Source organism: Vipera berus (assembly GCF_964194415.1).
Source record: "Vipera berus genome assembly, chromosome: 9".
Taxonomy (NCBI): domain Eukaryota; kingdom Metazoa; phylum Chordata; class Lepidosauria; order Squamata; family Viperidae; genus Vipera; species Vipera berus.
Genome location: NC_138212.1, coordinates 8,634,041 through 8,656,513, shown reverse-complemented (window position 1 = coordinate 8,656,513; position 22,473 = coordinate 8,634,041). Strand labels below are relative to the sequence as shown.

Here is a 22,473-nt window from a genome sequence, read left to right as displayed (position 1 = left end):
GATATTTTTAGATGAGCAAAGGATGTGAAGCTGAGAAGCTCTACTCAGAATGAGCAATCAATAGTCTGCAGGCAAACTTTTTTTTTATTGCCTAGAGTCCAGTAGGATGACATCACACACCCATTTTGGGTAGGAGACAAATAAAGTAGACGTGAAGTTTCTGATGGGCTTCACACACGTATCCACATTACGCTCACCTACTCTTTAGGTGGAACAAATCCAAACGTTAGCTCATTGTTGTGCCTTTGCTGCCAAAAGGAGTGATTTAAAATGTGCAACTGCAACTGCCAAAAGATTGCGTGTCTCTGCTTTAATATAATCTAACCTAACCTAATTTAACCTTTATTCACTCTTCTGTGTTTCTACATGAATGTGATTTTGTAGGAATGCCCACAGAAATTGGGCAGAAAACCTTTTTTTCCCCCCAATCCAATCCTGCTAGAAATTCACAAGATACGCTAGAAAAGTTCAAGTTTCAAAGATACCATACAGGGAGACTACAGCTTGCAACTGTTCATTTAGAAACTGTTCAAAGTTACAATGCCCCCTGGGGAAAAAAATGACTTATGAGCTGTGTTTGCACTTATAACAGGCGTACCATCCCCATGGTCATGTGATCAAATTTTAAGTGCCTGTATTTATGACAGATACAGCATCCCAGGGTTAGGGTTAAATTCACCGTTCCTAACCTTCCTGGCCAGTTACCAACAAGCAAAGTCAACTGGGGGAAGCCAGATTTGCGTACTGACTGCATGATTTACTTAACAAGCGCAGCGATTCATTTAACAACCGTGGCAAAAAGGTGGTGCAATTGGGTATGACTTACTGAACTGCCACCTTACTTAGCAATGGAAATTCCCGTCCCATTTATGATCATAAGTCAAGGACTACCTGTACCACAAAAAAACCAACAGATTTTTTAAATAATCAATCCTTCACTTTGCTTTATTTCCTTGCAGTTCCCCCCAAAAGGCCACTCTTTGTAGAGTACGAGGCTAACAGCATGGTGACTTGGATTGCTGGCACCGAATACACCCTGCACTGCCAAGTGAAGGATGCTCGACCACCAGCTAAGATCACTTTTTGCAAAGGTGAGCCTATAGCTTGAGCATCCCAGCGACCATTTCTCTTACCTCGCCTTGCTTTTTTTTTTTTGAATTCATGTCAGCAGCTATATAAATTCTTTCATAGCCAGTAGGAATTGCAGATCTTGCAGAAGTTACCAAGCATCAGTAAATTTTTCATGGGCTTTTTGTGCAAAACACAAGGGAACCTGCTGTGTCGGTGTGGGGTGAGAAGTTCAAGACAGATACAGCAATTCATAGTTACTTGGCAGAAATTGCTACTGGGGAAAGTCATGCTGCAAGCCGTCATTTGTGGATTCAAAGCCTGAGGTAACAATTTGCCACCAATGAACAAACTGGAGATCTAATTCCACTGAATGTTGACACGGGATCCTCTTAATGTTTTCCTTAGACATCGCTGTATCTTGTACATATTAGCAGAACACAAGCAGAAGATGCTTCATTCTGAGAAGCCAGGAGCTAAACAGCCCCTGGAAACGACTTTGCAAAACAATGCAACCCCTTGCTTCTAACAGAAATTGGGTTGATTCTCCGACTTCCTCTTTCATCAGTTCCAGTTGATGGATGCTAGAATAGAATAGAATAGAATAGAATAGAATAGAATAGAATAGAATAGAATAGAATAGAATAGAATAGAATAGAATAGAATAGAATAGAATAGAATAGAGGAATGGAATGGAATAGAATAGAACAGAACAGAACAGAACAGAACAGAACAGAACAGAATAGAATAGAATAGAATAGAATAAGCTGGAAGGGGCCTTGGAGATCTGCTAGTCCAGCCCCCTGCTCATGCAGGAGACCCTATACCATTCCAGACAGGTGGCTGTCCAGTCTCCTTTAAAATCTCCAGTGATGAAGTGCCCACAACCTCTGAAGAAGGCAAGCTGTTCCACTGGTTAATTGTCCTCACGGTTAGGAAGTTTCTCATTAATTCCAAGTTGCTTCTCTCCTTGATTAGTTTCCATTAATTGTTTCTTGTCTTGCCTTCTGGTGCTTTGGAAAATAAGTTAACTCCCTCTTCTTTGTGGCAGCCCCTCAAATACTGGAATACTGCTATCATGTCGCCCCTAGTTCTTCTTTTCTCTAGACTAGCCAAACCCAAATCCAGCAGCCATTCTTCATATATTTTAGTCTCCAGGCCTTTGATTATCTTAATTGCTCTTCTCTGAACTTTTTCCAAAGCCTCAACATCTTTTTTGTCGTGCGCTGACCAAAATTGGTTGCAGTATTCCAGGTATGGTCTCACTAAGGTTTTATAAAGTAGTACTAATACTTCGCGTGATCTTGATTCTATGCCTCTGTTTATACAACCCAGGACTGTATTAGCTTTTTTGGCTGCTGCCAGCAGGACCAGGCCAGCTACTGGAAGCATTGAAAGAAACCTCTGACTGTTTCAATAATTTGGAGCTGCCTGTTGAGGCTCTGAGACAACATAAATTATCTTATTGAGGCAAATGCATTGCCTTTGTGCCCCTATGAAGAGACTTGCATTGCCTTTACCATGGAAAATGCTGCACCAAGATGAATCAAAGCTGTCTTGTACAGGCCAAATAAACAGAGGCAAAGAAGGATTACAAGGCACAAGACATCTCACAAAGCCACAGAGGCAATTTACCCATGGCTGTCTTTCCAATTTTAGCTAACTCCATCTACAAATATTTCCACCCTCTTCTCTTTCACTCATATTCTCTGGCTCACTTCATCTAATATGTGGATTATATTAAAATGAGGTTGGATTACTTGTGGCTCAACATCTTCAGAGAAATAATTGAACACTAGATGAAGTAAAACCCAGTGTATCACTAGATGTGTTAATTATGAAGATACAGTTTAGATATTTTGGACATCAAATGAGTCATTGGGGAAGACTCTGATCTTGGAAAAATCAAAGGCAATTGATAAAAGAGACTAATAGAAAAACAAGGTGAGTATTTCTGATGATGCAACAGGTGCTTACAAGGACTCAAAGAAACAATAGCTAATTCTGGAGAAATTATGTCCATCAGGTCACAAAAAGTTGGAAGTGACTGGGTGATTATACAACAAAGTGTTGTGGGAACTCAATCATTGTCTTCGTTATAGTAACATTGAACATCATGTGAAGCCAAAACATTTAATTGGGGATTGCACATTACATGAATGTAACAATTCTGTTTTCTAAGTTTGATATTTAATATGTTACTTGGTTTCTCTATCCTTATTTAAAACTGACAATAGATGTTTCTATGTAGAATGTTCAAACCTTCTTTTTGAATTCCTTCTTTACAGATGAAATGACCAATCAGGAAATGGCCTGAATGACCATCATATCAGCTTCCTAAGAATTATAGGAGTTACTTTAGAACAGGGGTCTTCAAACTTGGCCCTTTTATGACTTGTGGACTTCAACTCCCAGAATTCCTGAGCCAGCATGGGGCTGAGGAATTCTGGAAGTTGAAGTCCACAAGTCATAAAAGGGCCAAGTTTGAAGACCTCTGCTCTAAAACATCTGGAGGGCACCAGGCTAACAGAAGCTGTAGTCACACTTCTGTAGCCATTAATGTGTGCAATCTGGAGTCTTATTATCTATTTTCCTTTTTTTAATACAGCTGACAAAGAACTGGCAGATGTGACATCTACTATCCAACCTGGCTCTTCAGCCAAACTCTTCAGCACTGAGGCCATGCTGAGGTAACAGGGTCCCAAGGAGATTACAGTTCTTAGTTTTTCTAACCTGATTGGTGATATTTCAGGTTTTTAAGAGCCAGAAGACATAAACCTGTACCGCATGCTTGCTGTGACAGGTCTTCATCAAGGCAATGCCTCATCCCCAATTGAAGTTTTTGCAAAATGGAAATAAGATGTTTAAAGGAAAGGGTTGTCTGAAAAGTCCTAGTCAGAACACACCAGTTCAGATCTTCTCTTGCCATACTAATGTTGAAAGGCTCCCTCGTGAGAAGTTGTAGAGTTGCAAAGTTGTAGGATTGTAAAGGAAAGCAAAGGAGATAAAAGATGAGGCCATTGGTGGTTTAGCTCATTTCAACTCAGTCCAGGTAGTGAGAAACCTGGGAAGAAGCATTACAAATCATTCAAAATGTTTCTGCTTTAATTTACCCACTATAAAAGAGGCCGGGAAATTCCAAAACCAGTTACCAAGATTCTGTATTTGCCTCTAATCTAACACTAAAGACCCTTTACTGAAATCTCTGTAGGTTCTTGATCTTTCCCAGCTTCATGGGCTTGACACCCCACAACTATTTTTTTATGTTTTCTTCCAGGTTCACCCCTCAGAGTTCAGACAACAAGGAACTGCTGACCTGCAGAGCTGCTAACATAGTGACTTTAATACCAGTCATTGTCAGCTTCACGATGAACATCCTGTGTAAGTTGTTTGGAATGCTTTGTCAGGCATTTTCCCAGGATTAAGGAAGTGTCATCAAAATAACAGCACAAGTGCTCAAGGCAACTCTTATTACAGTGTTAATAAAAAAACAACAACACAAAAGGAAGTGGGCTGGGGAGAGAAAAAGGAGAAGAAGGAGGAGGAGGAGGAGGAGGAGGAGGAGGAGGAGGAGGAGGAGGAGGAGGAGGATGGAAGGAGGAGACGGAAAGGAGAGAAATCACCCAGAGTATATGTAATGAAGAAAGGGATGGGAACCAGGAATGCCATCTAAGAAAACTAAATGGATAAGATCAACCAAGGGCATCACTGAGATAATGAATGGGTTTTTGAGACCTCTCTTAAAAGAAGCCGGCTGGGGAATTCTGGGAGTTGAAGTTCACATGTCTTAAATTTGCCAAGGTTGAGAAACACTGTTCTAATGGATGAAAGGTTCCTCATCCTTGGAATACAGACGAAGTTACAAGGCGCTGCACACATCAGGGCAAGATGCTAAGAACTTCCACAAGTTTAGCGCAAACTCCCCATGTCTAAACTGTTTTCAGCAGTGGCTCTTTTTTTTCCTTTTTTGATAGTCCCACCTCAGCTGCCTGTAATCAAGGGCTACACTGGAGCTGTTGTAAAAAACAAGGAACTGAAACTGTCTTGCATTTCTCCAAGTGGGAATCCTCTTGCTACGTTGCAGTGGCTGAAGGTGAGCAGAAGCAGTTTAATGAAGTATTTAAGTTTCGGATTAATGGGGTGCTATGTGAATAAAACCCTCAGCTCAGAATTCTGGACTGGAACCCAGTAAAGTGGGGGCAGGGAATAATAAGGACAGACATGCCTCCCCTCCCCTTGTTGCAAGAATTTTGCTTTGTTGTGTTCACATCAAAATTAGAATATTTTAATTTAACGGGTGCAATTAAATTTATCTAATGTAGTTAAATTCCTTAGTGTGTGGCTAGATTTGCATAAAATACTTAACCTGGCTGTTGAGTTAACCAGTATGGTTATTGTCTTGCAGCAATGGCATTCAGAGCTAGGATGAATCACCTACCTATATAACTAGTCTACAAATGGTTTAAATTGTTGCCCATTGTTTTCATAAGGCTTCTTTTGTAATGCCTCCAATTTACCGGGTTTTTTTTGACTCGAGGACTGAGTGCGTAAAATGTGTTTAACGTGTTTCATTGCCTTAGCAAGTCCATTTTGTGCATTTGCATGTTGAATCCTACTAAGTTCATACTGTACATTTCTCTGGGTTCTCCCATTGTGCCAAACACGATCCAATAATAAAACTAATCTTAGCCTATTGTGAGAATGCAGCTGCGGCTAAGTCTTTAATTGATTCACTTAAATATGTCTTACAAACCTAGTTATTTGGGGCACATTTCCTCTGTTGGGAAATTCACCCAAGGGGGGATAATTCAAGAGGAGGGGCATATGCGGCTTGCTTTAGTTTAGTCGTTAAATGCCAGTATGGATAGTCCTTCACTCCTAACTGGCTGCTTAGTGAATGTTCATTTATGCCCCACCCCCAAAAAGGGATTTATGATCCAGATTTGAAGTTTCTGACATCCAGCCCACCCCCCCACTCCAGCAGTCAGGGCACCTAATTTGGGCACTCCACAGCTGACCTGCCTTTATGGCTGTTTTCAGTGTCCTGTGATCCCGTGACTGCAACTGATGATATTTCTTCTGGAAACTGACATTTTTCTTGGGGGAAAAAATGTCCCATAGTGAACAAGGGTTCAGCTTATGACCAGGGTGGTTGCGGCATTCAGTTAAAGACTGCTGCAAAAAGGGCTGTAAAATCGATACGGTCCCATGATGACCTGCAATGACTTATGGCTGAAATTGCGGGATCAGTTACAGTAGTAAGTTTATTTATTTATTTAATTTAATTTAATTTATATACCGCCCTTCTCCCGAAGGACTCAGGGCGGTGTACAGGGCAATAAATACCAAAAGTACAAAATACAAAAATTAAAAACAAATTAAACAATTGTGCCCAAATACAATAAATTAATTAAAAACAGTAATTAAAACCCCAAACCCATCAGACCAGGCCGGCTTGTTCAAATAAATAAGTTTTTAGATCACGTCGGAAGGAGCGAAGGTAAGGAGCCATCCGGAGCTCAACCGGTAAACGGTTCCAAAGGTCTGGCGCGCCCACAGAGAATGCCCTCCCCCTGGGGGCCATCAGTCGGCATTCTCTGACCGGTGGCACCCTGAGGAGGCCCTCTCTGTGGGAGTGCAATGGGTGGAGAGAAGTTGACGCCGGCCGCAGGTGCTCCCCTAGGTACTCCGGACCCATGCCATGTAGGGCTTTATAGGTCATCACCAGCACCTTGAATCTCACCCGGTGGGCAACTGGAAGCCAATGCAGCTCACGGAGCAGAGGTGTAACATGGGAGTATCGGGAGACCCCCAACACAACTCGCGCGGCTGCATTCTGCACCAGTTGAAGCCTCCGAGTGGTCCTCAAGGGCAGCCCCATGTAGAGAGCATTGCAGTAGTCTAACCGAGAGGTCACGAGCGCATGAGTGACTGTACGCAAGGCATCCCGGTACAGATTGATGACAACCTGTAATGCTTCTAAAAGAGAAAGAGGCGAGCATCTTTTAGTGGAGAGAAAACATCCTTGTGGAGGAAGGACAAGCAAAGAAAGCAAGGTACTGATGGCTTTGAATGGACATTGTGGACGGTGTTTGATGGACCAGTAGCTAAGATCCACCCTGTGCCAGGAAACCATTGCTGCCAACGCCTGCTGATCCCTCCTTTGCTTCATCACTGTCTTGCTACTTCATCTGCCTTTTCTCTGCACATAGACAGAGTTACAAGGGAGGGGAAGGAATAATGGCTTTCACTTTCCTTGCCTTCTCCTTCTGTAGAGTGTTGCATTTACATATCATTAAAGAAAGAGGGAATGCTACTTTGCTTAACATTTCCATGTGTAAATGTACAGAGATAAATGAATGTAAATAGAAGTCAACATATCTCCCTGTCATGGGGAAAAAACAAACAAACCCCAATGACTGTCTCAGTTTGCTGACCATGTATAAGCTACCGTACATTGGTAGCTTGGACTGGATAGTTCTTCAAACAGAGGATGCTTTCATACTATTAATGGGCCCTTGCAAAGTAGGACCGACAAATCCTAATGTGTTATTTCTAGGCTCTTTGATTGGCCCGCCCCTGTCCTTGAGGCTTCAGATTCCTTGTTGGGCATCTGAGCTGATGGTCTTTTGCCTTTCAGAATGATGAAGTCATCTCTAGGAATTGGGAGACAAATGATGCCAACCAATTATCCCAAAGTTCCCTGAGCCTGAAAATCACACCAGATGACAACATGGCTGTAGTGAGCTGTCAGGCCCTGAACCAAGTTTTATCTTTGCCTTTGCAGTCCAGCATTGTTCTGAAAGTGACCTGTGAGTGTAAACCAGTTTCTTTAGCAATGCAGTTCCTTCTTCTCCCTATGCCTGTATCTAAGGCTTCTTCCCCAATTTATAACTGATGTCTGCTTGTCTTCTTCAATGTTTTGTTTCTGCATAGATCAGGTGGTTCCTCGACGCATTAGGCAGTCTTATAACTGTGGTTGTTCAAACAAGGAGATAGATATACTCTAAAGATGTGCCCCAGCAGTCATTTTAAAAGCAACAGCTTTGCTCTTTTTGTAGGGGAGAAAGATATACTTGGCATTGTGAAAAGGTCCATCCTGTGATGTGGGAGAGAGTTGGGGTGTCAACATCCAGCTCAAGAATCCAAATAAAACTCCAGGTTCAATCCGTTTCCGAAAATCTGATTGCTTATTGAATACATGGCATGGTAATGTCGAAGCAAAACTAACTCTGAGGTTCCCAGACACCAGTTCATAGAATTAAACAATAATTTCTCCAGCCAAACTCCCACTCTCTCACGTAGTCCATGTAAACAATTTCACTTTGTTCTGGGAACCATCTGCTTCCTCGCCACACCTTCTGCAGTGTCCTTGGAAAGGTTTCAGGCTCTTCATCTTCAGCGGAATTGTAGAGGTTTCATTTCTCCATCTAACCCATTCTAAAGCAACACCTCTCCCCCCCCTTATTCTAATGGCAAGTTGAAACCAAGAGACATGCAGCTGCCCAAGTTTCATTCTTAACATGGGGTTTCTCTCTCATAACAACCGATTGTTTTCTTCTTTCTCTCCTTCCCATATTTCTGAATGGTAGTTCCTCCAGAGCAGGTGAAAATCATAGGCTCCAGCAGCACTGAAGAAAACCAAGAGATCTTCCTGACCTGTTCCACTTCCACAAGCAATCCACCTGTGATGCTACGTTGGTGGCTGGGATGGAGGGAGCTCAATGCTACTGAAACTGCCATTTCAGAGGTAGGTAATATCAAAAGTCTGAAGGTCCACGAGGCAGGTGGAGTGATTCCCTTGGTAGATCTGACTCACCTGGAGGCCAATTTTTTTTCTAGAAAACTTGGGATGGTTCAAGGACAGTGTTGGCTGGAAATGAGGCCCTCAAACAGCAGAATGGCTACATAGATACCTTTTTCTCCTTCTTGGCAAATAATAATCACTGAGTAAACTTTGCCTTCCTCTTGCAGGCAGAGTTTGGAGGAATGGTCACTGTGTCCAATCTGACATACATAGCATATCGAGAGGACAATGGTCTGCCCCTGATCTGTGAGGCCTTCAACGAAGCCATCATGTACACCAAGAGTGCTTCTGTTACTCTCAGAGTAACATGTAAGGATGAGGGTGGGAATATACAAGAACCAGCAGGGTTATGTTGTGTTTTAAGCCTCCCTTTGTCCTGCTAATTGTTTTTTCTTCCTATTTTTTTTTTACTCCAGACCCACCTCAGAACATCTGGCTTAATGTGCCTCCACCGGAGACATATTTTCGAGCTGGCACTGAAATCAAACTCATTTGTTTTGCCAGTGGTGGGAACCCTTTGCCCCATCTTGAGTGGTACAAGGTACAAAAGCACTTTAACCTCCTCTTCTCCTTGGTGGTCCATGAGACCACTGTAAGGGTCCTCAGTGAAGATACCCCAGTTCCTTTCCCTCTATCTTAACCTCTTGGTATCTGCACTAAGGATTCCTTGCATATATAAGGCCCTCTCTATAATTTCAGACAAGCTACCAAGTCTTGCTAGATTTTGGCATTCTTACTTAAAACCTTCCAAGATTTCAACTGAGGATAGCAGAATCTCATGCAGTTAGTTTGATTTACAAGATTCTAGTCTTTCAGTCTGGTTATAGAACATGTCAAATGCATACTTTGGCTCAGCTCTGTCTCCAAAATCCATCCATATAAGTTACACCAGGGGTCCCCAACCCCCAGTCTGTGGACCAGTACCGGGCTGTGGCATGCCAGCAACAGGTCCGCACAAACAAGCAAACCCCCATCCACAGGATGCAGGCAGCACACAAAACCACGCACCCTCTGTTTCATGGAAAAACCTCTCTCCATGGAACCAGTCCCTGGTGCCCAAAAGGTTGGGGACCTCTGAGCTATATCATCCCCACTGCCAAAAGAACCTACTTCTCTTTCCTGGAAAAAAAACAACCAACTACCTTTGCCTGGTGTGATCCTCTCTGATTTTCAGGTTGCATACTACTCAGCCACTGCTTTTTGTAAGCCATGGTTTATAGTTTATGCCAGTGTTTTTCAGACTTGGCAACTTTAAGATACAGTATGTGGACTTCAACTCCCAGAATTCCCCAGCCAGCATTCTGGAGTTGACATCCACACGTCAAAGTTGCCAAGTTTGAAAAAGCACCAGTTTAGACCAATGAGCAATGAGCTTCTCCGGCTCATTTAACAAGTCATGCTTGAAGCAAACCAAGGCTTAAAGTGATGTTTGTGTGCTGTTCCATTCCAGAGTTGATTGGGTAATCCATCTCCTGTAAAGTACTCCAGATCAGACCTAGAATGACAATTATTGACCCACTTTTTACATTTCAGGTCAGCTCTAATCAGTCTAAGGCAAAGCAGTGTGCCCGATTTGAAAAAGGGCCAGGAGTGAAAGTTGCAGATTTTCCTTTGCCTGGAGCTTATTTCCTATTATCACCTCCTCCTGCAGGCATTTTTCTTTGAGACAGACTTAGATAAAAAAAAATCTAGCAGAAGAAAATACAGGTAGTCCTCAACTTACAATCACAATTGGAACTGGAACTTTGTTAAGTGACTCATTTCTGATTTTATGATCTTTTTTATCATGGTCATTAAGCGAATCCAGATTCCTCCATTGACTTTTCTTGTCGGAAGCCCCCTGGGAAAGTCATAAATGTTGTTCACATGACATTGGAATACTGCAACTGTTTTTTTTTAAATAAATATTTTATTAATTTTCTATTTTTACAAACAAGGGCTTAACAGACAACGTGTTAAATGGGTCCATTACTAATTCCATGGCACATATAAGCTTCTTCAGACTAAATCCAATATGATACCATCCAATACCTCCTCTCTTCTGGTAATAAAAATAGAGGAAGAATTATTTGATGATCCAAATCCACTGACTTGGAAAGTTAGTTGGAAAAGGAAGAAAGCTAGAGTAAGACTGAAAAAAAAAAACTTTGACCTATTAGAGGGGATATTATATTAAATTAGATGTTCGAATATGGTTGAGAATAGATCGCTAGAAATAGAAATATTATTTTGATTAGATAAGATTGGTAATCAGAATATCATATTTTGGCATGAAAAGGGAAATAAGAAAATGCTAAGAAGTTTGAATAAGGGAAGCTTTTGGTCGCCAAAATATAACTTGTTTGGAAACTAAAAAATGATTGGGTTATTTTGAATATGGATGGGAAACTAAAAATGAAAAAAAAAGAAGCAAAAATAGGATACCGACTGACTTAATGGATATTGAGTGCAAAATGTAATTAAGATACGTTTTGGTTAGAAAAGATATTTTAAACTGACATCATGGATACTATTAGAAAACTGTAATGAATACTGATATTCAACTGTATCTCTTAATAACAATAAAAGTTGTATTTGCTTAATGGGGGAATGCTGCAACTCTTGTAAATGCATACCAATTGCCAGTTTGATCATGTGACCATGGTGACGCTGTATTGGTCATAAGTCTGAGGTGCAGTCGTAAGTGACCTTTTTTCAGCATCATTTTGAACAGTTGCTAAAGAGCCATAGTTATGGACTACCTGTAAACTACAGGCAGAGAAAGGGTTCTGTAACTATCGGGTCAGCCCTTCTCAACCTTCTACAATCTAAGCTTTATCCATCATTTACACCTGGCTTGATTTAGCATCAGGGTTAAAGGTGCAGCCCACCGGTCTACTTTCTCTGGAGGTAATGCTTGCATTAGCATCGACAAACGAATTCAGTTTTCCTAAAACAAGCTTATTTTCATATTTTGCAGGTAACGTGCACGCTTGCTGGAGGAATTCGAGTACAGCTGCAGCAATCTCATCAGACTGGCCTTTCAAAGCGTTGCTCGGGCAAGCAAGTGTGTGAAAAATCCAGGGTTACACATAGCCAGGGCTGGAGACGAAATATGGCTTTGAAGGAGACCCCTGTATTCTGATTGGTTGTCTGCTAGTGGAGGGGGGGGGGAAGGGGAGACAATGTCAGTGCTCCTCCTTGTTAAGAAACCCCCTTTGATTGTTTCTTGTGACACCCCTCCCCCCATACATTTAATTTCTTTTGTTGCCTCCAATCATGCCAAATTTGAATTTGAGCGCAGCTTTCTCAGACTATCGATGGCCTTCCAGTTCTGTTACTGAGATTCTCATAATTCCACTGTCCAAAACAATTTGGGTTATGCACAGTAACTTCAATAAATGTATTCTGAACCAGAGCTCTTAAATACTCAGCTCCTGGGAAATGATGTGACGTGGTACAGGATACATTGAGGAATCTCCCTCTCATCCTTGTCCAGGCAGTAGAGTTTTTCCTTCTTCCTTTCCCCCGCCCCAGAGTTGGTTTATTCGATCTGAGCCTACCTGAGAGTCAGGTTAAGAGTGTCTTAACTGTTACCTTTCCACTCTGCTTACTGTAAAATGCATTGCACCTTTCCACTCTGCTTACTATAATATGCCTTGTTTCCACAGGACATCAAGTTAGTAAGGGAAGGAACATCTTTAGCCTCATCCGGGAATATTATTTCCAAGGAGTTGGTCTTGACTACTACTCCCAGTGACAACATGGCAACCTACCGTTGCAATGCCCTGGGTCCTGCCAGGACTCCTGCACTCACTGCATATACCAGTTTGCTGGTCCAGTGTAAGTTAAAACTCAGCATACAGTGTGCGCATGCACAAACACACACACACACACACACTTACAGAAAGGGAAGTGATAAGAGAGTGAGTGGAGGGATGGAGAGAGAGAGAGAGAGAGAGAGAGAGAGAGAAAGAAAGAAAGAAAGAAAAAGATGGATGGACAGATAGGTACGGAATTCTTAGTGCTCTTTGAGATTGGCTGTTTGCCGTAACATCATCAGTGTGAGGGTATGTAGGGTTTGCTGGCTGGGGAATTCTGGGAGTTGAAGTCCATTGTTGTTGTTGTTGTTGTTAGCTGCGAAGTCGTGTCCGACCCATCGCGACCCTATGGACAACATTCCTCCAGGCCTTTCTGTCCTCTACCATCTTCTGGAGTCCATTTAAGCTCACGCCTACTGCTTCAGTGACTCCATCCAGCCACCTCATTCTCTGTCGTCCCCTTCTTCTATTGCCCTCGATCTTTCCCAGCATTAGGCTTTTCTCCAGTGAGTCCTTCCTTCTCATTAGGTGGCCAAAGTATTTGAGTTTTAGCTTCAGGATCTGGCCTTCTAAAGAGCAGTCAGGATTGATCTCCTCTAGGACTGACCGGTTTGATCACCTTGCAGTCCAAGGGACTCGCAGGAGTCTTCTCCAGCACCATAGTTCAAAGGCCTCAATTCTTTGGCGCTCAGCCTTTCTTATGGTCCAACTTTCACTGCCATACATTGCAACTGGGAAGACCATAGCCTTGACTATACGCACTTTTGTTGACAGGGTGATGTCTCTGCTTTTTAGTGTGCTGTCTAGATTTGTCATGGCTTTCTTCCCCAGGAGCAAGCGTCTTTTAATTTCTTGGCTACAGTCCCCATCTGCAGTGATCTTGGAGCCCAGGAAAATAAAATCTGTCACTACCTCCATTTCTTCCCCATCTATTTGCCAGGAATTAAGAGGGCCAGATGCCATGATCTTGGTTTTCTTAATGTTAAGTTTCAACCCAAGTTTTGCACTCTCCTTCTTCACCCGCAACAAGAGGCTCTTTAGTTCTTCTTCACTTTCTGCCATTAGAGTGGTATCATCTGCGTATCTTAGGTTGTTGATATTTCTTCCGGCAATCTTAATTCCAACTTTTGATTCATCTAGCCCTGCCTTTCTCATGATGTGCTCTGCATATAAGTTAAATAGGCAGGGCGACAGTATACAGCCTTGCCGGACTCCTTTCCCAATTTTGAACCAATCAGTGGTTCCGTGTCCAGTTCTCACTGTTGCTTCTTGGCCCGCATATAGGTTTCTCAAGAGACAAATAAGATGGTCTGGTACTCCCATCTCTTTAAGAACTTGCCACAGTTTGTTATGATCCACACAATCAAAGGCTTTAGCATAGTCAATGAAGCAGAAGTAGATGTTTTTCTGGAACTCCCTAGCTTTCTCCATGATCCAGCGTATGTTGGCAATTTGATCTCTAGTTCCTCTGCCTCTTCGAAATCCTGCCTGTACTTCTGGTAGTTCTCGATCCACATACTGCTGAAGTCTAGCTTGTAGGATTTTAAGCATGACTTTACTAGCATGAGAAATGAGTGCAATGGTGCGATAGTTTGAACATTCTTTGGCACTGCCTTTCTTTGGAATTGGAATGTAAACTGATCTTTTCCAATCCTGTGGCCACTGTTGAGTTTTCCAAATTTGCTGGCAAATTGAGTGTAGCACTTTTACTGCACTGTCTTTTAAGATTTTGAATAGCTCAGCTGGAATACTGTCACCTCCACTAGCTTTGTTGTTGCTCAGCTTTTCTAAGGCCCACTTCACTTCACATTCTAGGATGTCTGGCTCGAGGTCAGTGACCACCTCATTGTGATTATCAGGGACATTAAGCTCATTCTTGTATAGTTCTTCTGTGTAATTTTGCCACCTCTTCTTAATCTCTTCTGCCTCTGTTAGGTCCCTGCCATTTTGGTTCTTTATCATGCCCATTTTTGCATTAAACGTTCCCTTCATCTCTCCAATTTTCTTGAAAAGATCTCTGGTCCTCCCTATTCTATTGTTTTCTTCTATTTCTTTGCACTGTTCATTTAAGAAGGCATTCTTATCTCTTCTAGCTATTCTCTGGAATTCTGCATTCAATTGGGCATATCTATGTTTTTCTCCCTTGCCTTTCGCTTCCCTCCTTTCCTTAGCTATTTGCAAAGCTTCCTCAGACAGCCATTTTGCTTTCTTGCATTTCTTTTTCTTTGGGATGGTTTTGGTTGCTACCTGTTGTACAATGTCGCGAACCTCTGTCCATAGTTCTTCAGGCACTCTGTCTATCAGATCTAATTCCTTAAATCTATTTGTCACCTCTACTGTATATTCAACAGGGATATGATTTAATTCATACCTGAGTGGCCTAGTGCTTTTCCCTACTTTCTTCAGTTTAAGCTTAAACTTTGCAAGGAGAAGCTCATGGTCTGAGCCACAGTCAGCTCCTGGTCTTGTTTTTACTGACTGTATAGAGCTTCTCCATCTTTGGCTGCAGAGCATATAGTCAATCTGATTTCTGTGATGACCGTCTGGTGATGTCCATGTGTAGAGCCGTCTCTTGGGTTGTTGGAAAAGAGTGTTTGCTATGACCATCGTATTCTCTTGACAAAATTCTATCAGCCTGTGCCCTGCTTCATTTTGTACTCCAAGGCCAAACTTGCCTGTTATTCCGGTTATCTTTTGGCTTCCTACTTTAGCATTCCAATCCCCCATGATGATAAGGACATCATTTTTTGGTGTTAGTTCTATAAGGTGCTGTAGGGCTTCATAGAACCGGTCAATTTCATCCTCTTCAGCACTGGTGGTTGGGGCATAGACTTGGACTACTGTGATATTGAATGGTTTGCCTTGGATTCGAACTGAGATCATTCTGTCATTTTGAGGATTGTATCCCAGTATTGATTTTCCTACTCTTTTATTGACTATGAAGGCTACTCCATTTCTTCTGAGGGATTCTTGCCCGCAGTAGTATACCTGGTGGTCATCTGAATTAAATTCACCCATTCCTGTCCATTTTAGTTCGCTGATACCTAAGATGTCGATGTTCAGTCTTGTCATCTCTTGTTTGACCACGTCCAGCTTTCCTTGATTCATGGATCTTACATTCCAGGTTCCTATGGAGAAAAAATCTTTACAGCATCGGACTTTCCTTTCACCACCAGACACATCCACAGCTGAGCGTCCTTTCGGCTTTGGCCCAGTCGCTTCATTCTTTCTGGCGCTACTAGTACTAGCCCTCTGCTCTTCCCCAGTAGCATATTGGACGCCTTCCGACCTGAGGGGCTCATCTTCCAGCGTCATATCGTTTTGCCTTTTGGTACTGTCCATAGGGTTTTCATGGCAAAGATACTGGAGTGGTTTGCCATTTCCTTCTCCAGTGGATCACGTTTTGTCAGAACTCTCAGCTATGACCTGTCCGTCTTGGGTGGCCCTGCACGGCATAGCTCATAGCTTCATTGAATTACGCAAGCCACTTCGCCACAACAAGGCAGTAATCCATGAAGGGGTGAAGTCCATACATCTTTTAAAGTAGCCAAGGTTGAAATACCCTGCACTAGACAAAATTGTAGTTTGTAGTTCAATGTGTCAAGAAAACACATCAGGAGATGCAGATCCATGGTGAGTTCAGAAGAAGTGGGCTGCTGTGCACTGAAAACTAGCATGTTATGGAGAAAACTAAACGAGGGAATCGTTCTTCCTCCATGCTATCTAATAATAAAGGAGAATATTTGTAGCCCAGGGTTGAAATGAGCTACGCTAGCACTGATGATGTTACCTAGTTTGGGTAATGAAACATTTGCAAGAAAACAACCAAGCTCAGAGAACACCAAGGATCCCTCCATGCAATTTTTCACATACAAAATATCAATCAGTTGAAATAAGGTAAGCAAGCAGTATTGCATTTTCTCCCCAAGAGTTGTGCGGTGCGCTGTAAGTGGAAAAATAGGAGCTGAATGTGAAACTGATGAGTAAGGAGTGACAATGAGAATTTGAAATACTCTTTCTTTCCATAGTCCCGCCTCTGCATGCAACCATTATAGTGACAGTTGAAAAGGTGAGACGTGGCCAATCGGTGACGCTGACCTGCAAATCGGGCAGCAGCAACCCTCCTGCTCATCTCACTTGGCTCAAAGATGGAAAAAGGTGTGTAACTCTTCCAGTGACCGCCTTCTTCAAGTTTCACGGAGGGTTGTCTGATTTTCTTTGTAGGTTTTGCCTCTTTCTGCCAAGACTGCCTTAAATAACAATAACACTTAGACTCATATACTGCTTCACAGTGCTTTATAGCACTCTCTAAGCAGTTTACAGAGTCAGCCTATTGCCCCCAACGATCTGGGTCCTCGTTTTACTGACCTCGGAAGGATGGAAGGCTGAGTCAACCTTGAGCCGGTGAGAATCAAACTCCTGGCAGTGGGCAGAGTTGGAATCAAACTCCTGGCAGTTGTATCTTGACTTTCTTGACCATACCCTGTGGACACCCTTGGTTGCATCAAATCAAAAATCTGTCCTATCGTATTAAGCTTGGTTTTAGAGGGAAAGCTTTTGCCTCCTCTCCAGATTAAGATTTGAGGACCCCCTCAGATATGCCAGATGCTGGCTGCATACTGTGGACCCAATTTGGGTCATGTATCTTCCCACAATGTCATCAGAACAACAAATCCAAGAAGGAGAAGGAGATCGTCTTTGCTGCAAATAATTGATACGGAAACATTCTTCAGCTGTCACTTTCTATTTCCACCATTGTTCCTCAGTCCTGACCCATCAGGCTTCTGACTTCCCCAGGCTTAGGCTGTAATGTCAACATAAGAGCTGGGCAGCTGAATCAGTCCCAAACTTCATCCACTCCTGCTTTCTGCTTCTGACAGCAGCGTGATACAGGCCTGTCAGAAAACTTGCAAGTGAGGCTATAAAGGCATCAGGTCTTGTCTCTTGCTTATCCCCTGCAGCTGAGCTATGTCAGTAGATTGTCTCTGAATATAGAGGTTCATCTTTTGACTCTGTCAGAAACTTTTAAGTTTGGCTGCGATAATCTTCGTGCGTTCTCACCTTCAGGCTGGATGGCCTTAATTTAGGGCAAAAGAAAGCAGAATATGGAGGTTTCTCCACTTCAGAAAGGGTGACTCTGGTGGTGTCATCTGCAGATCATGGGAAAAGGGTGGAATGCTATGCCTACAGCTCCGTTCTCTCGGAAGGTGTGAATACCTTCTACCAGCTTACGGTCCTATGTAAGTATGGAAACGTCCCTTCACTACTGTTTATTTGTTGTTGGAAGTTCAGCTCTGAAAACAAAGCTTTTTGTTCAGTTGATTTGTTCAGCTGGAACAGAACGCAGCAGTGCAGGCAGTAATGTGCAGTCCCAGAACAGCACATGTTACACCTCTGCTCTCCTGCATCTGTTGCCAGTTTGTTTCTGGGTCCAATCCAAAGTGCTGGTTTTAACCTTTAAAGCTCTCTGGGGCATGGAAGCGGGCTATCTGAGGGCACGTCTCCAGGCTTACATCAGCCCACTCCATTAGATCTGGCAGACAAAGCACGCTGCATGCTAGGGACTTAAGGAAGAGTCTTCTCTGCCATAGTGCCTGCCTTATGCAACATTCTTCCCCTCCGAGATTAGGTTAGCTCCATCCCTTTTGACATTTAAGCATCCATGGGTTGGCTTCCAAAAGGCTGCCTTCATTTCTTTCATACAGTTCCTCCAGAGTTCTCCCCTGAGCAGACCCACCTAGTGAAAGCCGTGGAGCATGGGTCTTCCCAGTTGCCTCTTTTGGTTTCTGCCAGTCCTCCTGAGATTACCTATCGCTGGAGTTTCCTTGGAGAGATGATCTTAACAGGTGGGTCTCACTTCTTAGGATGAAATCCAAAGAACTTGGGTAAGGTAAGAGTCGATGTACCTGCTGCACTTTATAAAATAATTTACTCTCCCATTTCCTATAGCTCTTTGCTTTTTAAAAACGTGCATGCTAATTGCCAAGCTGCGTTTAATGTCCTATCTACTTGGACTTTCTGGGAGACCACGGAGGGAGAAGGAGACAATGGGAACAGGAACAAATGAGAAGAATAAGCTTTTAGTTCTGTTTATGACAACCTTAGGGACATGGTGGCTCAGTGGGTTAGGACGCTGAGCTTGTCGATCAGAAGGTCGGCAGTTCGGCGGGTCGAATCCCGAGTGCCGTGTAACAGAGTGAGCGCCTGTTACTCGTCCCAGCTTCTGCCAACCTAGCAGTTCGAAAGCACATAAAAATGCAAGTAGAAAAATAGGGACCACTATGGTGGGAAGGTAACAGCGTTCCGTGCGCCTTTGGTGTCTAGTCATGCCGGCCACATGACCACGGAGATGTCCTCGGACAAGCGCTGGCTCTTCGGCTTTGAAACGGAGATGAGCACCGGCCCCTAGAGTTGGAAACGACTAGCACGCATGTGCGGGGGAACCTTTACCTTTACCTTTGACAACCTTGATTTAGTTCCAGCAGGGACTGAAGATGAAAGGTTTGTCTCAAACATTTTGAAAGGATTGGAAGGAAAAGAAAAAGAATCAGGTGTAAGGGTGGAGCCATTAAAAAAGAGCTAGTGGGCCTTGAGTGGTGGAGAGGAAGAAGAAAAGAGATCTGCAGAGATAAATCAAGATGTGAAGGTAGAATATGCAGGAGGAACTAAGATAATAGAATAGGACTGCCTTTGGGACACAACTCAAAAAAACCAGGCTGGGCTAGGGGAAACAACCAGACAGGATAGGGAAAAAATCCAAATTTGATTTAATATAATTTGTATGTTACACTAATTTGATGCAAGTGTACTGTTCTTGTATTTAACATTAGCTCTTTCTGGTAGCCAACATTTGGAGACCTGATGGGGTCTTGAGGTGTCAATTTAGTGTATCTTTGCCATAAAGCACTGTAAACGTATTCAATGACAGGTTTCTTACTCTTAGATTTTCTTTATCTTGTCCCTCCATGTGTCAAAGTTCTTCATATTTACTGAAACAAAACAATGGAGACTAGCAGCACGCAAGCTATGCAGGACCCTGAACTTTAGAACCCACGGTAGGGGAATCCCTCCTTTGTGTGAGAGATCAGAATAGATCTGGAAGAGACCTTAGAGGTCTTCTAGTCTAGCCCCCTGCTCAGGTAGGAGACCCCCATATCATTTCAGACAGGTGAGTGGCAAGTCTTTTCTTAAAAACCTCCAATGATGAAGCACCTACAACCTCTGTAGGCCAGCTGTTCCACTGGTTATTTGTTCTCACTGTTAGGGAGTTTCTCCTTCACTGCAGGGTGGAATTAAGAATTAGGATGGGAGCAAACCTGATGCAGAAGGAACATTTGAACATCGAATCCCTGATCACGGTTGGCTTGACCCATGAAATCCCTTCCCCCCTCTTCGCCTTGGTGCTCCAAGTGCTTGTTTCTTGGTGGAGCTTGACTTGTGATGGATTGTCTCTGTCCTAGAGGGTTCCCCCCGGTACCACTTGCGGGATGGTGGATCTCTGGAGATCTGGAATGTGACTCGAGCTGATGCCGGCCAATACAGGATCCACTGTGAGAATGCAGAAGGACAAAATGAAACAACCATCACTCTAGACGTGCACTGTAAGTTAATAGATTTGGAGGAATACAGTATATGCCCTGACATCACTCATCTATATAGACTCAACAAAGAAAGGTTTGGTTTAATCCATCCTTTCCCAAGCTGGTTTCATCCAGATGTGTCGGGCCAACTTACATCAGGCCAGCCGTGGCTAGTGGCCATGGAATATGGGAATTTTGCCCCAATGTTTCTTGAAGGACTCAGATTGAAGAAGGATGGCATTCTTTTTGCATGTCCTACTCAATTTTATTTTTTATAGTTTCTTCAAAACTGCTCTATGTAACCAATTGGCTTGTATTTTTGTGTTATGAGGATTCTTGCACTGGGCAGGAGGTTGGACTAGAAGTTATCCTTGTTCCTTCCAACTCTAGCAAGCCATGATTTAGCAACATCCCATTTTGAGGCCAATGCTAGCTCACCCTCTTTCTCCCTACAGATTTCTCAGGCAGAGGTTTGATATGTGTGACTTTGCTAAGTGAACACAACTAAACGTGCTTATTTTATCTGCATAATACATTAAGCATTATAGGCACACAGACACCTCCAGCCAAAGTTAAAATTAATGGAGAGCTTAGCAGGTTGTAGAAATGCAGCTGTCAAATCGTTAACGCAGCTCGAATAGACAACTGTGTGAACCGAGTTATGCTTTTTTCTACAAACAGATGCACCATCCATCCGCAGCATTGCAGATCCAACGTATGTGGACCTGGGGGACACGGCTGAAATTGTGTGCCAGGCTGATGCCAACCCCATACCAAATTTCCAGTGGAGGTGGTTGGTAAGGTTATAAGTCAAGAGAAAGCAGGGCAAGACGTGGCATTGATTTTGTATGCTAACTCTATAGTGGAGCCAGCAGGAGAATTTTTCTTACTCCAATTAAACGGGTGTGATGTGGCCATACCAAGTGAGATGACCTTTTTTCCCCAACCTCCATTACAACTTGATGGCTGATAATGGTTCTGTAATGGCCACTGACAACTAAAAAATCACTTCCTTTAAAGGTGTTTGTAATGCAGCTCCTAACAATCAGCCATATTGCATGGACTGGGTAAGCCGGACATAAAAAAAAGCATAAGAATGAGTTTTGCGTTTAACTGGCTGGCAGGAATCTTGCATTACTCCCAGATTATGAGGCTGGTTTACAGGAGCGGGTGCTTCTTTAGAGACTGACATTATGTGGTTTGCTCCACTTTACTCAATGTAAAAAAGTAAAGGTAAAGGTTCCCCCGCACTTGCGTGCTAGTCGTTTCCAACTCTAGGGGCCGGTGCTCATCTCCGTTTCAAAGCCGAAGAGCCAGCGCTTGTCCGAGGATGTCTCCGTGGTCATGTGGCCAGCATGACTAGATGCCAAAGGTGCAGAGAACGCTGTTACCTTCCCACCATAGTGCATTTTTGCATTTTTATGTGCTTTCGAACTGCTAGGTTGGCAGAAGCTGGGACGAATAACAGGCGCTCGCTCTGTTACACGGCACTCGGGATTCGACCCGCCAAACTGCCGACCTTCTGATCGACAAGCTCAGTGTCCTAACCCACTGAGCCACCGTGTCCCTTTTACTTTACTCAATACATAACAGTAAATAAGGGCTGGGGAATTTCTTTTTTTGTCAGCCCAAGAGGTTCTTCGGATAATCTTCCAGGGTCCTGTGCCAGTGGTAAGTGGTGCCAAGGACAGGCATATTGCAAGACGAAAGCCACACATATACAGGCAAATGTGAGACATGTTCCTCTCAGAAGCCAGTGGGCTGGATCGAAGGATGTGAAGGGAGGAAATTGCGAGAAAGATTTCTTAATTCAACCTAGAATTAAGGAGAAACTTCCTAACAGTGAGGACAATTAACCAGTGGAAAAGCTTGCCTCCAGAAATCGTGGGCGCTCCATCCCTGGAGGTTTTTAAGAAGAGACTGGACAGTCACTTGTCTGAGATGGTATAGGTTCTCCGGCACTGAAAAATGTATCTTATGACCAGTCCTCACACTTATGATGGTCACAGCATCCCCATGGTCACTTGATCAAAATTTGACACTTGTCAACCAGCATGTATTGATGATGGGTTGCAGCATCCCAGGGTCGTGTGATCACCATAGGGGATCTTCCCAATCGGCTTCCGATAAGAAAAGTCAAGAGGGGAAGTCGGATTCCCTTAACTGCTGCAATGAGTTGCTTAACAACCATGGTGAAAAAAAATCATAACATTGGGCG

At 43.1% G+C, this 22,473-nt stretch overlaps 1 protein-coding gene across 1 annotated transcript in view; it reads left to right on the top strand.

Annotated features, from left to right (window-relative positions):
* The window catches only part of NPHS1 (NPHS1 adhesion molecule, nephrin), a gene marked incomplete at both ends in the record, with an annotated part of 39,907 nt that overhangs the window by 5,558 nt on the left and 11,876 nt on the right, over positions 1-22,473 (top strand). The window contains 15 exons of the mRNA XM_081334368.1: positions 960-1,091; positions 3,677-3,758; positions 4,346-4,449; positions 5,043-5,161; positions 7,709-7,880; positions 8,661-8,818; positions 9,043-9,184; positions 9,292-9,416; positions 11,835-11,921; positions 12,526-12,697; positions 16,704-16,833; positions 17,743-17,915; positions 18,381-18,521; positions 20,136-20,276; positions 20,937-21,052. Coding sequence (XP_081190494.1) covers positions 960-1,091; positions 3,677-3,758; positions 4,346-4,449; positions 5,043-5,161; positions 7,709-7,880; positions 8,661-8,818; positions 9,043-9,184; positions 9,292-9,416; positions 11,835-11,921; positions 12,526-12,697; positions 16,704-16,833; positions 17,743-17,915; positions 18,381-18,521; positions 20,136-20,276; positions 20,937-21,052 — 1,994 coding nt within the window. The remainder of the gene's footprint in view (positions 1-959; positions 1,092-3,676; positions 3,759-4,345; positions 4,450-5,042; positions 5,162-7,708; positions 7,881-8,660; positions 8,819-9,042; positions 9,185-9,291; positions 9,417-11,834; positions 11,922-12,525; positions 12,698-16,703; positions 16,834-17,742; positions 17,916-18,380; positions 18,522-20,135; positions 20,277-20,936; positions 21,053-22,473) is intronic.